This window comes from Colias philodice, chromosome 15 (genome assembly GCF_061535455.1).
Source record: "Colias philodice isolate Cphi_HAF_F1 chromosome 15, ilColPhil1 Martin Lab GWU primary, whole genome shotgun sequence".
Taxonomy (NCBI): Eukaryota; Metazoa; Arthropoda; class Insecta; order Lepidoptera; family Pieridae; genus Colias; species Colias philodice.
In genome coordinates, this window is record NC_143100.1 from 1604717 (window position 1) to 1620587 (window position 15871).

The window sequence follows — 15871 nt, forward strand, 5'->3', positions numbered from 1 at the left end:
TACGAAACTACGCACACGAAACACTTCCAATTAAATTGGCAAGCAATTTATCCGGTAACAATTAAAGAATCGAATAAAATTGAATCGCAGTCATCAACTTATTTGAATGTCTGACCGTTTCACCTGCACAGAGCAATCGACCGTACTGGAGTTACGCCAAAGAACTACATTTAAGTGGTGTACAAGAGTTTTAAACGTTTAAACGTACTGTTACAGTTGACGGAAATTTCCCTTTGAGTATGGAATTTAACTTTGTGCGTTCTTTTCAGTTCGCGCTTTTTGGAGACGATTTTTTATTTACAGTTTTTTGGAATGCTATGTAGCTAAGCAAAAGAAAGATGAATATTCTTTGTAGGTGATGTATGATATTAAACGTTAATTTTATACAGATAACGCATTTTTTATTTAAAAAGAATATTGGAATTCTTAACAATCAAGACGAGTTAATACTGTTAAAACTTTCGTTTTAATTGACAATTAATGTTGTTGATAGGCCATATCACTTTATACAATTTGTAATTTTTTAGTCATAATTCTTGAATAAACAACTATATTTAAATAAACAACTAAATCTAAAGCAATAGTGCATAGAAATTGCACGCGTTATTTTCTTATGATCTAACAATGAAGACACGCTTTATTGCTCAGACTTAAGGTATAATTTGCGATGAATCAAATGTTAAAATAAAGGCGAAAGTTTTCAAGTAGCGAGTCGGCAACGTGTCTTTTATGTGTTATCTTTTTATGTTTATACCGACGGCGGTCGTCAACCTGTAAGTGATTCCTTATTAATAGATACATCATGTTGCAAATTTTAAAAATGAAAAATAATTCCCTGTGGCTAAACTACTGCGTATATTCAAATGATTTTTATACAGTAGACTGAGAATGTGTTTAGGTATGCGAAGTTTAATTTATTGTCGTATTGTCAGCACCACTTTGTATATACTTAGACCATATTTCTAGATATTAGAAAATATTTGATATCTTATTTTGTTTTCCACACAACACTCAAGAGTGATTATAAAATGTCTTATAACAAAATAATATCAACTCCTCTAAAAAAAGTAATTCCAAATCCCATTTCAAATTTGAAAACGATAAAACAGCGTGTCAGTCAAGAACGAAACAACATAATAAATGATGGAAAGCTGTTTTGCTGACCGTCAGCTGTTGACACCGTGAGGTTGACAGACACTGCGTTGCTTCGACAGTTGACAGTGTGAGTGGCAGCCTTTGGGTGTTGATATTTGGTACTGACGAAGTTTTCGAGAGACTGATTCTAATGTGAGTGCGTTTTGCTTGAAGTGTATCGGATATTCTGTAGCTATGAATTGGGAATCTAAGTTTCTTAAATGATTGGCACATATTATATTATATTGGTATAATTGTTGACAGCTCTGACGAAGTTGAGAGACTGATTTTTATCGACTAAGGGCCGATTTTTCAATGCTTGGATAAAACTTATTCGTCGAATAATGTATAAAACTACCATTTTAAAAACATATTCTAATTGCCCGTATTTGACAGTTTACGTGACATTTTAATATTATCGTGTAATACTTTATTGGACGGATAAGTTTTATCCAAGCATTGAAAAAGCGGCCCTAAAACGAATACGTTAACCCAAGTATACGACATTTACAATAAATGTATTTCCCTGTATGAGCGCAAACATTCATCATTGAATGAAGGTTTGCAGTTTAAAATTTTTTAATAATTGTCGCGTGTAATTTATTAAATATTTAGAATTACATAAATCATTTTGGCTCCTCTTAGAAAAATATAATACCCAGAATAATAGTTAAATTAGCTGGTTACTAAATAAAATGATATTACCTAGTAGGCGTCCCTTTTCTTCCGAAAATAGAATAAGATTATGATACTGTTTTTAACTTCGGCTTTTTGTCAAGAGTATTTGTTCCGGCTAATTTCCAAAAACAATTAGAGTAAATTTGATCGAACGTAGGCGTAATAATTTCATATTTAAGATTATCTTGTTAACAACTACGTCTCGTTACGAATTTTGAGAAATGTACCTATTAAGTTTCTACTGCCAATAATTTTATAATTGTTATAATAAACCACCTCCTTACTAGAGTGGTAAACACGTGAGTGGAACCGAGGGATCCTGGGTTCGATTCCTGGTGGAGGCGAAGAAAAAATGTGTCGGTCTGGCAGGATAAAGAAAGCTTATCACTTAATGTCTTTAAAGGAAATCCACCAGTGAAACAGATTTATGAATAATGCCCCATAATTCTATATGCATGGGACACGGGTCTTTACTTATAATAAGCCATTTAATAGAACTTAACCATTCCAGTATTTAGTTCTTACATGACATAAAACAAAACATCTTGAGAACTTCCGTTGTTTCAGGCACATCTCTTAAAACATAAAAGCGTGAGTGCCAAGCACACGTGCCAGAAGTGAAACTTCTTTGGCAAGATTCAAAGATACCAAAATCTTCGCCTTACTCCGTGACGTGACGGTATTGCCATGATGCGACCTTGAAGTTTTACTCTCAACGCGCGCGCCTAAAAAAGTTTCACTTCAATACATAATCTCGAGTTATTAAACAATTCGAAGTAAATGCTTTCTTCACAGTTTTAATTGAGTGCTTAAAATTGAAAACCTCCATTTCTTGCACATTAAGGGCTGTAATGGTGACGGGGCCACGCGAGCTCATACGTTATGGCAGGCACAAGTTATAAGAGAACGCGATTTGTATAGAAAATATTAATAATAATATAAATATAAATAAATGGTTATGTTTAATAACGCTTTGTAAATATTTTATACAGATAAAAATTTATAACACAACTTCATCGATTCATAAACTACAGAAATTAATTTATAGTGATGGTAATTATAAAAATATCCTAATTAATTATTGAACAAACAGTACACAGAATCATCATTACGGATTAATGTGAAATAAAAAGTAAAAAAACTAAAACCCAACTACGACAAAAAACGGCGCTGAAAAAGTATAAAACAAGATTTTCAGAATAATAAACTGAACAAAGTTGTAGTTGCAAGTAAATGGACACAGTAGACTCTACCAAGATGCTTTCGTTGTAAATTGACAATAATGTCATATAATACCTAATATTCTGAAGTATAGTAGTATTATAATAAGTATCATAGAAATCTAAATAACAAGACACATAGAAGTGCTATAATGTCATAATTCGTATGAAAACCGCTGTCGCCAAAATCAACACATTTAAACCGATAGCTAAACAGTACACACAAGTAAACTATGCCTTTTATTGGACAGCTTGATTTTAGTGAAAACTAACTTAAATATTAAATTAAGCTTTTTAATATGTATCCTAACGCACGAATTTACGGTTTATTTTAGAATAACATCCCTAAGCATATGAGACGTTTTGTTTATTTTTGCTCCAATACGCAAAAATTCGGCTTTTCTACAACAGAGGTTGTCAATTTTCAATAGATATAACTTTGAACATAAACTCATAGAAATAAGGTTGAAATTTGTGTTAAACGTGATAATAAGAATGGTCATGGTCATGTGGCATGGTAACCACCTGAGCGGCGACAATGTCACGCGCGCTTACCACTTCTATTGCCTTGTTATTTAGATTTCTATGATAAGTATAGTAATATTCCACTTTGTAGAGATAAATTATAATAATTCTGAAGTATAGTAATAATCCACTATGATCCACTATGTAGAGAAATTTTCATGTTTGGAAAACCGCAGTCACACGTTGTCAAAGTGCTACGGTAGATAGGTATATATGGAACGTGTGACTACGCCTTCCCTCCTTTTGCTTTGCCGAAGTCGGGTAAAAAGTGTCAAAAATTTTAATAAAATTAGATTGATTTTGTGAAGCAAATCTGAAATACATTTCAAAAGTTGATCCATCATTTTTAACAACACATCATTAAATAATAATCCAGGATTACCTAAAGATTACTACATCTATTTATGTTTAACTTTTTACCTACCTCCGCTGTAGTAATATTGTTTTTCACACAATCTGTTGGTTGCCTGGAAGAGATTACTTGTTAGTAATAAGGCCGCCCTCTGTGTTGTTTGTACTAGTTTAAGTCCTATTGTACCCACTTTTGTTATGTTGGCAGCACAATAAAGTGTTTAAAATAAAAAATTACTTCTAACAATAATATAATTCTGCTTATAACTTAAACCATAATGATTTATACGCTATATAATAACGCATTAAAATTGTCCCCGACAGAGTCTGTTCACGCCCACAGAAAATGGCGAATATCCTTTATTTTGGATATCATTTTCTATTTCAGAGCTTATAAAATATTAGTCAGCGTTTATCCGAACAAATAAAATATAAAAAGCGTGCATGTTAGTAAATGTATACGATATTATTACTTTTATAATAATTATGTAACGTAAAATTAAACAAAATTTACTAAATTCACAAATTAATAGGAAAAATTCAATTTTAATTACTACGTGTAAATTAAACTTCGAAAGCTCAAAGCTTTAGTAAAATAAAAAACTATATTAGTAGGTATGCCATGTTTTCAATTTTTTCAAGTAGGAGTTGCGAATTGTTCTGCTTGAATAGAGTAACTCCAAGAATGTTTCCTCACCTTATTAAAATTAAAATTATTGCTTTTTTTCTTATCTACTTACCTAAATAATATCCATTCCTATTAATTATAAGTACTACATTCACAAATAAAAGTTATGTCGTTAGATGCATCAGACAACGCGCCTTTGGTCTCCAAACACAAACAACCTGAGCATTTGTCAACAATACAAAAGAGTCAAAGCAAAACAAATAAATAGGTAAATTCAAAGAGCACAGCTACTATATTCACGCTAAAATGCTATCCTACAAGAACTAGTACATACTAAATAAATAAGGCACTACAGTTAGCGATCTCTACCTTGCTAAGTAATTGCGAGGACGTTTAAATACGAATAAGTGAACGTCTAATTAAACCTTCTAGACGGACGGTAAATAAAAAAAGTCCTACTAATATTATAAATGTGAAAGTTTGAGAGGATGTGTGTGTGTTTGTTACTCTTTCACGCAAATATTACTGAACCGATTACAATAAAATTAAGCACACACATAGAGGGTAACTTGGATTAACATAGGATTAGGATAGGTTTTATCCCGGAAATCCCACGGGAACGGGAACTTTGAAAACACGGGCGAAGCCGCGGGCGGAAAGCTAGTTTAATAATATACGTATATTTAAAATATTCAGTAAGAGATTACTTAATACTGTTTATGGAAAAAGTTGATAGAGATATAGGAGTAAAAATAATCTTTAAGAACTTAATACTTTTGGAATTACGTTAGTAGGGTAATAACTTTGTTAAAAACAGCCAACTGAAAATACTATATTCTCATGATAACCAGGAAATTATATAATAATATAACAAATCCAGATCTGAATAAAATTAAAAATACCTTTAACATTAGTTCTTTTTCTCTGTGTTTCTAATTTCTTTGATCATCGTATGAACAACAAAATATTGTTGCAAATAGCAAATTCAGTCACACTTCTTTTAAAACTAAATTCTTAAACTAAATTCGCGTCAAGCTGCACAATATCTCATTTTCAGATTAAAAATAATCCCCAGCTTATTCTCCGACCATTTCAAACTGTATGTATCTATTTTCCACATTTTCGTTACAGCCGTAAATCTGCGTCTACCCGCACGAGTGAAACGGCATCTAATACCGGCTTAAAGTTTTCTTTATGTGGGAAGCTCCAGGAAATCATATTTCTCGACCCTAATGGCCTCCTGTAAGCATGTTTGCAGTATTTTCCAGAAATTAACTTTATATGAAAATTCGCTTTAAACTGCTTGGATTGAATTTAATATTTTGAATCGTGTTCCGCTTTTTGTATTGAGATCAGTAATTTGGAGACAATAGCATATGCCTTCGTTTTACGTCGTATTTTAATAATTTAGGTAGTTTTTGTGTTACTTATAATTGTAGATGTTCTTAGCTTTAACTCTTATGCCAGATAACTGATCAAACGTATCAATTTCAAGTATAATTTTTTATAAATTTTGAATTTGAAATTGAATGAAAATAAAAATTTATCTAATGATTATTGTTTATCACACCTAATGCCAATAATAATCATTGGTAACATCCATGGAAGGCCTCACTTTCTTTCTACATCGTCCAACGAGCCCCACAATAAATGGCAAAACTTAATTCTCCATTTACTGCAATTTGCATACGGTGTTTACGTGAAAGAATGCGTTCCAACTTCGCAAATGTAGCATTAAATTCGAATAATTGCAAGGGATTTTTCGGTAAAGTGGTTGAATTGCAAATTTATTCCCGTTAATGGTTGCTTATTCGGTAAGTGCACTTAACGCTTCATTTTAAACAGGGTGTAATACGCAGTTCAAGGTGATACATTAAAAGTATATTGTATTCAGAACTTTTAATTATTAAAATGAAGTTTTAAAATCACTTTGATATCTGAAGAAGCATTTAAAAAGTAGTAGTGCAGTTACCTCTAACAGCACATTATAAGAATATAATATTTTTTGTCAATATCGCAGCCTAACTATCTTTATCAGCTGTTTAATTAATAGCCGAGTCATTTTATTAAACGGTGGAACGAACGGCTACATTATATTCAATCGAACAGCAAATTCTTTGGATGCATAACATTATTTTAACCATCTATATTTAACCATTTATTATTTTATATATTCTAAAAAGGTATCGAATACGCTGACGATGCAAATTCAATGTTTATAGAGCAGTTTCTAATAAAATATAGAGCATACAACCGAGTCCAAGGGCTATAACAACATATTCTCAGTACGAACAAATATAATAAATATTATAAGTAAAACTCTCCGGAGACAGTTTCGGAACATCGTGATCATTAGATAAGTTTTAGTGGCCGTTATAGTGTGCTTTATGCTGCCACTGTAAAGGTTACGATTTATTTGTAAGCAACCGTGGGACTGCGTGTAATCACTTACTGAGTGTAGGGTTGCTGCTTGTAGGTTTCTGGTGTTCTTAACCTAGTATTTGTGGAAAATTCAATGGTTGGTCATATTTTCAACGATTCTTAAAAACGATAGAAGGTTCTAAATTAGGAGCATTTTTTGCACTATGTATTAAGGCAATTTTTTGTCTTTAATAAAAGCCTTAGATTAGGGTCTTAATTATAATCTCATACATTCACTACAATTCAATACACTTATTAAACGATTATATACATTTAACACATTTTATTACAAGTGACTCCAAACTATATAAGACTTCTGCTAGAATAATAAATTCAAATCATTCGGGAAACGGTATGGACAGTTATATTTTTATTAAAGTTGCTAGTGGCAACCCTATCTGTATTGGAGTTTTAGTACGCCCCTTTATGGAACTACTGGTGTTTAATATACGCCACAGACGTTTCAGTGCGTTTTCTATGTCGAGCTGACTGCTGAAGGTCACTAATTATATAATAATTTTCCCCATTAGTTAACAGCTTATGGTATATAATATTTGGTATTGAATATTTTGGTTAGTAGTTTTGGTTTATAGATGGCGTTACAGGTTTAGAAAAAGAGTTTTAAAATGTCTGCGCTTTCTTGTATATTATGAAGTTAAGGGATATCCACAGTAGATAGTTTCGTATAAGACTTTATGGGGTACTAATTACGTATTTTTAGGATTTCTGAGATTGAGGAATTATAAGCTTTTTATGGTCTCAGCTATTATTGCTGCGTTTTTTATTGTTGTTGAACTCAACTGCAATATAAAAAAGTAATCGGACAATGAAAACTTTGAATCAAGTTACAATCATACCAATAATTATAACCAATTTCAACAGTTGCACATCCATCTAATCTATTAGACTGAAAGCTAAATACTCGGTTGAATATTTTCAATACAAAGGGTGCAATTTGAAAGACTCATTGTCTCTCTTGTCACTATCACCGGACTTTAGGTGGCTGGAGCGTGGCTTCAACGCTTTTGTCTCACTCCAATGGATCGATGAAGTATTTGTATATTCAATTAACAAACTGACACGTCTGGACTGGTTATCTTTGCAAAGTTAGTGCAATAATGATTTGTGTGTTTATTTTAAATTTGTTTATCGATCTGTTAGGACTAGTAAAATTGTTACACCCGTTCTATTGCATAGACCGTTGAAGTTTGTAATCATGTATTTAAAACTTTTCGTCTTTATAAGTTTACCTTTCAAAAAATTCTTACTTCTTTAAAATAAACATGGACGATAGTCTTCATCGTCATCTTCAGCTCATTATGTTTTCACTGCTCTGCTGAAGGCAGTCATCCACCACGATGGTCAAGTGAGGGTTGGCGGATATCACAATATTATGTCGTCGAACTTTTCATCCATGACATGTCAGTCTCCTCACGATGTTTTCCTTCACCTTTCAAGCACTGGTGATGTCATAAACATGCGCAGATAAATTGAAAAATCAATTTATTTCCTGCTCGCTCGTCTGCTTCAGGTCTCGAAGCCCCGACTTATCAATTTGAAGTCCGAAGTCCGACCACTGAGCCACTACTGCTTGGTGATAGTAATATTATAAAGTTATTGTGTGTTATTCGAACTTATATGTTATGTGTTATTTGAACTTCGACTTCTACGATGAAAATTTTCTAGGCATATTCAATATTAGTTTCAAAATTTACCAACATTAATTGTTGAAGAGTTTATACATTCCCAGTTTATCTATGAACAAATTATCTATGAAGACAATCAATTATTTAAAACATACGAGCCTTAACTCCTTAATGAAATAACAAAATTTCTCAACTAATGCACTCCTTTGAAATTCCAGTCAGACGTTCTGTGGGAGTCAGAGAAAAGCAAAGTTACCGACGTTACTCGTGTTATGCAAATGAAGAAGAGTTGCGAAGGGTTCAACTCGTTGAAAGCATTCACCCAAGTTTCTTAAAAATTCACAACTCTAAGAATGATAGCCTATCTATGTACAGAGAGAAGGAATAAGGGATATGGCATCGATATTTATTAAAACGATTTAATTCTATGGAATAGTTTTAGTCTAAGAATGATGGCCTATCTTTGTACCGAGAGAAGGAATTATGGGATATAGCATATATTTATTAAAACGAATTTAATTATATGAAACAGTTTTAACTATTTGTGGTTACAGTGGCTTGTTTCTAAAGGACAATTGCATAGGGAGACCATTTTCAATGCACTGTACTATAAATGACGCTCTGTTCACTTTTAGATCCTTTGTTGATGACGGTGACGGTTCTATATTGAATTTATGCAATAGTGCTGCTAATCCACACATAGCTTCTATTGTTCCCATTCGTGCTCCTAAAATAGAAGATATTTATGAAATAAATTATTGCATGTTATAATATTCTGTCGATTTATATTAATTAACATGAGGCAATATTGAAGCTAGTAATAATAAATTACATAGGATAATATAATAAAAAGACAATTAATTTGCAAAATGCTATAGAGCCTTGAATAACGATTATTTTGATAATTGAAAATATTGATTGATTTGAAAATATATAGTTTTAAATCTTATAAAATAAAAATACATACCAATACATTTTTTTGGACCTTCTCCAAACGGAATGAAGGCGTATTTAGGCCATGTTTTTGCCTCTGTTAAAAATCTTTTTGGCCTAAATTCCTTGGGATTTTCATAATATTTTGGATCCATATGCAATCCCTGGACAGGAACGATCAATTTTGTACCTGCTTCAATCGTCACGTTTGATTCTGGTATTCTAAAGTTTTTTGTACACACTCTGAATAATGCTCCAGCAGGAGGAAATATCCTGAGGCCTTCTTTTACACACATTTCTAATAATGCCATTTCAGAAACAGCCTCACTGCATAACTTATTATCATATTTATCGAGAACTCGGTCAACTTCTTCTTGAACTTCTCTTTGTATTTCGGGATGAAATGCGAGTTCATGCATTGTATAACTCATTGCTGTAGATGCAGTTTCAAAACCAGCAGCTAAATATACATACAATTGAGCGATTACGTACGTATCATCAAAGTCAAGTTCAATTTTTCTGAATTGTCCATTTTCATCTGGTTCTAAAGAGTCACTATAAATTTTACCCTCTTTTTCTAATTCCAACAAAAGATGAATAAAATCGTGACGTGGATTTGTATCGTTTTGTCTTTGTTTGCGAATCCCGTTTAAAATCTCAGTTAAGGTTTGTGCTATCTGTGGTTTTCCTAGAACTACTTTTTTGATAAGTGAATTGGGGAAAAGGTCCTTTATGGCAAACAAAAATATCTGCCATTTCGATTTAATGAATATGAATTCTCGAAGATGAATGAATAGTGAATGTTCGTTGTTAATTGTATTCATATCTATGCCAAATCCGTATGCACCGATCAATTCCATGGTAAATCGGGCACTAAGATTACAGGCGTCAAACTCTTCTTCAGTTAATGCCATTTTTCTTGCTAAATTCACCATCCTATCTGTACACTCGTTTATAATTGGGAACATGTTTTTGAGTTTGCTGCTCGTGAATCCTGGTGAAAGACCTTTGCGGAGTAGTTTCCATGTATCTCCTTCTGAGGACACTAAATTCCGTAACAGTGGCTCCACTTTAGGATCACGACCTAATCCTCTTTTGTAGAAATGTAGAAAATCTAAATTTAGTATGTGTTTCAGTAATTCAGGATCTCGGACAACGAGCTCAGGCGTAGTCCCTCTATAGTATCCAACGACTTTTTCACCATCATATTTGTTATATAAATAGGTTGCCATCTCAATATCTGTGAATCTTGCGAAAGCGACAGATAAATAGTTTCCGAAAATCGGTATCGGTGGATCATGTTTGATATTTCGTTGGGAAAAATATGAAAAATTCTTGACACTGTAGTAGTAGAGCACTAATATTCCAAGTAAAATTAGAATTAGAAACATTTTACATTTACTACGAAGTAGTGTATACTACGTTAACTAATCATGGATAATGGAACATGTAGTAATAAAAAACTTAATATTTTTTTGAAATCACGTATTTGACTTAAGCGCCAGTAATAAATTTATCGTGATATTGATAATTTTTATATCTTCCAGTTGATGCTTTATGATTATAAGTTCTATTTTTAACCAAAATCGGAACATTTCTCATGAGCAGTTTATCATGGACAGTGTTTAGATCTCAGTGATGAAAATTGACCTTTTGTTGCAAAAATAAAACATGAAGGTGTTGAAAAAGGCCAAAATATTTTATAAGGTTGTTACTTTGTATAAAAAAAACTTCATTTATTATGACGTCTCATTTTATTTTAAACAAATAAACTTCAATATGACTAGCCGCTGTATTTTTTCCCTACTCCATGGTTCCCTTCTTATAGGACTTTCGAAACTCGGAGAGTCAATAAAAATACTTTCTTACTGAATCCATGAAATCTACGTAAGTGCAGTTTATACCAAAGTTCTGACTGTTCAACAATTGACGCGGGTGAGATAAATTAAATACTTTTCTCGCCCACTCAGCATTTAGAACGATTTGGATTACCTGTACGTATCTTTTATATTTATATTCTTCTTCTTATTTCTCTTTTTGTATCGCTCTTTCAGATTGCAATAGACACAGATTGATCTTCTCTACGTATTATGTTTTTATGGTACTATAAGACGCTTCCGACTTGTGCAGTGCATTTTTTGCCTTTATAAGCAACGCTTATAAGAAGCATAGGTAGTGACTCATTAGATGTGCTCGGGATTCCTGTCAAAAATGACCCAGCCTTTTCGGAGTTTGAAAAAAAATGAAAAAAAAAATGAAAAATATATTTATTTAAAAACCATACATATGTTTTACACAGTTACAATTGTATTTATGTTGCACGTTTTACATACATTTGGCTTTATCTAGGTTTATAATAAAGGTTTACCAATAGTACCCACACTAGGCAAGCCTGTATCGTGGGCACTGAGACGATTTTACAAAAAACTAGGTGTCCTCGGTATAATCAACTATAACAACACGTTCAAAAGCATGACTAAAAAATAAAATTAATATAATATATTATGAAATAAATAAAATAATATATATACATAATAAATATATATACATATAACAATAAATATAATAATTATGAAATGATATAAGTGCCGATTATACACGAATTAAAATAAAGATGCAAGAAGATTTTCTGTTGATACGTAGTTCAGAGAATTAAGGAAGTTAGTTACGATGATCTTTGCTTTTTTCGGAGAACAGTTTTTAATGTTACAATTGGAGCAAATTTTATTATAAATAAATATACCAGCAAAAGGATTGAAACGCTTAGCAAAAGAAGTATTAACACGAACATTTGGTATTTTGTAAATACGCTTTCTTACGTAATCCTTGTAATTGGGAGAGGTAATCACCGATTTGTGCGTAGATATAATTTTATCAAGGATGAAAAGTTGGCGGACTGTAAGAACACTAGCGTCTTTATAAAGGTTAAAGGTAGGGTATCTAAAAGGTTTTTGCAGCATAGTTTTAAGTACCGCTCGTTGAGCCCTTTCAATACGAATTAGGTTTGACTTAACGGCACCTCCCCACGAACCAATGCAGTAAGTAATTAGAGATTGACATAGCGCGAAATATATAGTTTTAAGTAATTTGACGTCGGCAGATCGGCGGAGTTGCTTCATAATAAAAATGATTTTACGCACGCGATCAGACAGAAGATTTATGTGATTCTTAAAACTCAGATTTTGATCTACCGAAACTCCTAAATACTTGGTAACTTCAACTCTTTTAATATATTGAGGTGCACAACCGTCAGGAGATATATTAATTAATTCTATTAGGCAAGGGGCGGACGCAGCAGTCTCATGAAAGCAGATAAAATTCGTCTTGTCTAGATTCAGGGTCAATAAGTTACGTTCGAGCCAAGAATTTACCTGTATCATTCCCTGCCTTGCAGCTAACACTGCCTCATCCCAACTGCCACCGTGAAAAGTGATAGCAGTGTCATCCGCATAACAAAGAATATCAGCACCGCTAAGGGGGAGGTTGTGAATATCATCCATGTAAAGAATGAAGAGAGTCGGACCCAGGATGCTGCCCTGTGGAACACCGTAATTAACTTCTTTCGTGGCACTAACACTCTCTCCAATCTTTACACATTGAAGTCTCCCTCTGAGATAAGTTTCAAACCATAGCAATGCATGACCCCTAACACCCTTATCATGAAGTTTTCTAAGCAGCAGTGGGATAGAAACAGTGTCGAAGGCCTTCGCAAGGTCTAGAAAAACACTGAGACATGCGTTTTTGTTGTCCAAATGTGAAGATACTATTGATGTTAATAGGCTTACAGCATCTGACGTACTTTTTTGACATCTGAAACCGAACTGACGCGATGATAGAAGATTATTGGACTCTAGAAACTTGGTAAGTCGAGAGTTAACAATTTTCTCAAGAATTTTAGAAAAAACGCCTAACAGTGATATCGGCCTATAGTTATTGGGATTGTCACGAGTTCCTGATTTATAAATTGGGCAAACTGCAGCAACCTTCCAGCTATTAGGGAAAATACCGAGTGATAGACTTCGATTATAAATTGACGTTAAAGGAAATAAGATTTCTTCCCGAATCTGCTTAATTATTGAATTATTAAGGCCATCAATGCCAGGTGATTTTTCATTGCGTAATTGTAAAATAAGGTTTTCAACTTCAAATGTGTCTGTTGGACTCAAAAAGAATGATTTATCTGGGATATTGTTCGATTTAATACTTGACGCTAATGTATCTTGAGTTTTTTGTAAGTTATTTAAAATACGAGTAGCATATGATTCGCCAACAGAGGTGAAATGTTCGTTACATATATTAAGAGATTCAGTAGTTCCATTTTTATTGATATTTAAAAGATCTGAAGGTTTATTTTTGTGGTTATCTATGTAACAAATATTTTTAACTGCATTCCAGAGCTTTTTGGGGTTTCCTACACTAGATCTTAGGATATTGGCTTCATACTCGCGTTTCAGCTTTTTCAAAAGATTATTAGTAAAATTACGATAACGGTGGTAGACGTGGAGTAAAACTGTATCAAGAGAGTTTCGTTTAACTCGAATGTGAAGACGATCTCTGTGACGGATGCAACGCAAAAGACCAGGAGTTATCCACGGCTTTAAGATATATTTTGACCTGGAACAATAAATTTTTTGAGTGTGTTTATGAATTATTGTTAATAGTGTTTCTGTAAATGTCTCAACCAAAGTATGTATATCCTTTATAGCCATAACTTCGGACCAATTTACTGTTTTTAGGTCGTTTTTGATGAGATCTATATTTATTTTAAACATAAACATTTTTGGTGCTTGAGTTTTTATCTTCCCGAGTCTCATGCCAACCATGACAGTATCGTGATCTGTTATATCAGTTCCACAAACTAATCCTAGGACAGCTTTGTTCGTTTTGACAAAAATATGATCGAGACATGCCCCTTCTCTAGTAGGCTGTGTAATCGCGGGAACAAGACCAAATTCTGCCAAGATACATAAATAATCATGCCACCAGGAGTTTGACGGCAATAAAGAGAACACAATAAGTGCAAATAACTTTCAAAAATACAATTCTTATATTCCTTTTAACACTTATTAACATAATAGAACTCTATTATTCTTCAATCTGATCAAAGCAGGTAAAGGAGGGGCTAGTGATACGGGTCTCTGTACCACTAATAGTACGAAATTGTGCCAGTATTGACACTATTAATGCCGTGGCATAATGCCCTAATCTCCTGTGGTCATGCTACATGCCGCAGCATTCCATTTTGGGATATTAAGTTTTGATGTGCAAATGAGAAGTATCATTTTTATAGTTAGAATAAAATAACTAGGCTAGATTCATAATATTTTTCTTCATTTGCTTACAATAAAAATATTTGAATTAGATTGCTAGCATTTCAAATTCTGTGGTAGTCACTTGACCGCGGAAAATGTTTCAAGGTCAAAAGGGATTATGTTTATTATTGAAGATGTTGAGTGCTATAGCTTAATACTATATCATGACTACATACTTCAGAAATAAAATACCTAATAACATGCCGTTCCTTTGTATATCATTTTTGAAATATGCCACTTTTTTCTTTTCCAAGACAATTATCCCTGTATTTATTTGGTATAACGTCCTTACTGAACTAAATTGTTAGTTGTAATGGTTATGTACTGTCTATAGGACGTGTGTGTCAGACTGAAAGAAAAATATCGAGTAACCCAATACGTTATTTAAAACGTATATATTCTTTAAATTTTGCCGTATCATGTATAGAAAAGAATTGAATTTGAATACAATTTACCCATACAAATTTTCGATACAAAAACAATTTTTATCGTACATTGGAATGATCAGACAGATCACGCAATTCTTTCATAACCCTTCAACATGCAAATTTTCGAAGCAATCTCCATCCATAGTAATTAATAGGCTGTTACTTACATAAAGTCATGAAAATTATAATATTTAGCTGAAACGCCGTCGAGTTCGCAAATCTAATTAGTTTTTAATTGCGTTCTAACGTTCCGGTTAAGGCGGCACTAATTAAGGCGATGTCAAATAAACTCCCGTGACAACGTGATACTAAAGCCTCGGGCATTGCTAAAGGGAATAGTTGTGAAATTAATGAACGTGAACAATGCTTAGACGGAGACACAATAGTGCTGTTTTAATAGTGACTTGATAGTAACACGTGTCGGCGTGATTATTTAGTGAGCGTAAGGTTAACGGTGTTACGATGGAGACTCGAGACTCAAAGAGAATTGCGATAGCTTTAGATCTCAACGTATCTTAGATATTAAATGGAGCGGTAGTAGCTTTGTATGCAAGTGCAATTACAAAGCTTTAGACAAATTCTATTTAGGATTTCA

General features: G+C 33.0%; 1 protein-coding gene and 1 long non-coding RNA gene across 2 annotated transcripts in view; one reads left to right on the forward strand and one right to left on the reverse strand.

The window, feature by feature from the left end:
- Window positions 1–15871, forward strand: part of LOC149482038 (uncharacterized) — a 51654-nt gene that overhangs the window by 28225 nt on the left and 7558 nt on the right. The window lies entirely within an intron of this gene.
- On the reverse strand, window positions 9152–10927 carry LOC149482040 (cytochrome P450 6B2-like). Its single transcript, XM_089704532.1, has 2 exons — window positions 9571–10927; window positions 9152–9330 (listed from the first exon to the last, which is right to left on the reverse strand). The coding sequence occupies exons 1-2, from the start codon at window positions 10925–10927 to the stop codon at window positions 9152–9154; spliced, it is 1536 nt and encodes a 511-aa protein (XP_089560658.1).

What these genes read in the sequence shown, in the direction of transcription:
- LOC149482040 (XM_089704532.1), bottom strand. Translation starts at nt 10,927, where the DNA reads ATGTTTCTAATTCTAATTTTACTTGGAATATTAGTGCTCTACTACTAC. An exon ending in AGGTCCAAAAAAATGTATTG is followed by an intron (nt 9,331 to 9,570) that starts GTATGTATTTTT and finishes CTTCTATTTTAG; the next exon opens with GAGCACGAATGGGAACAATA.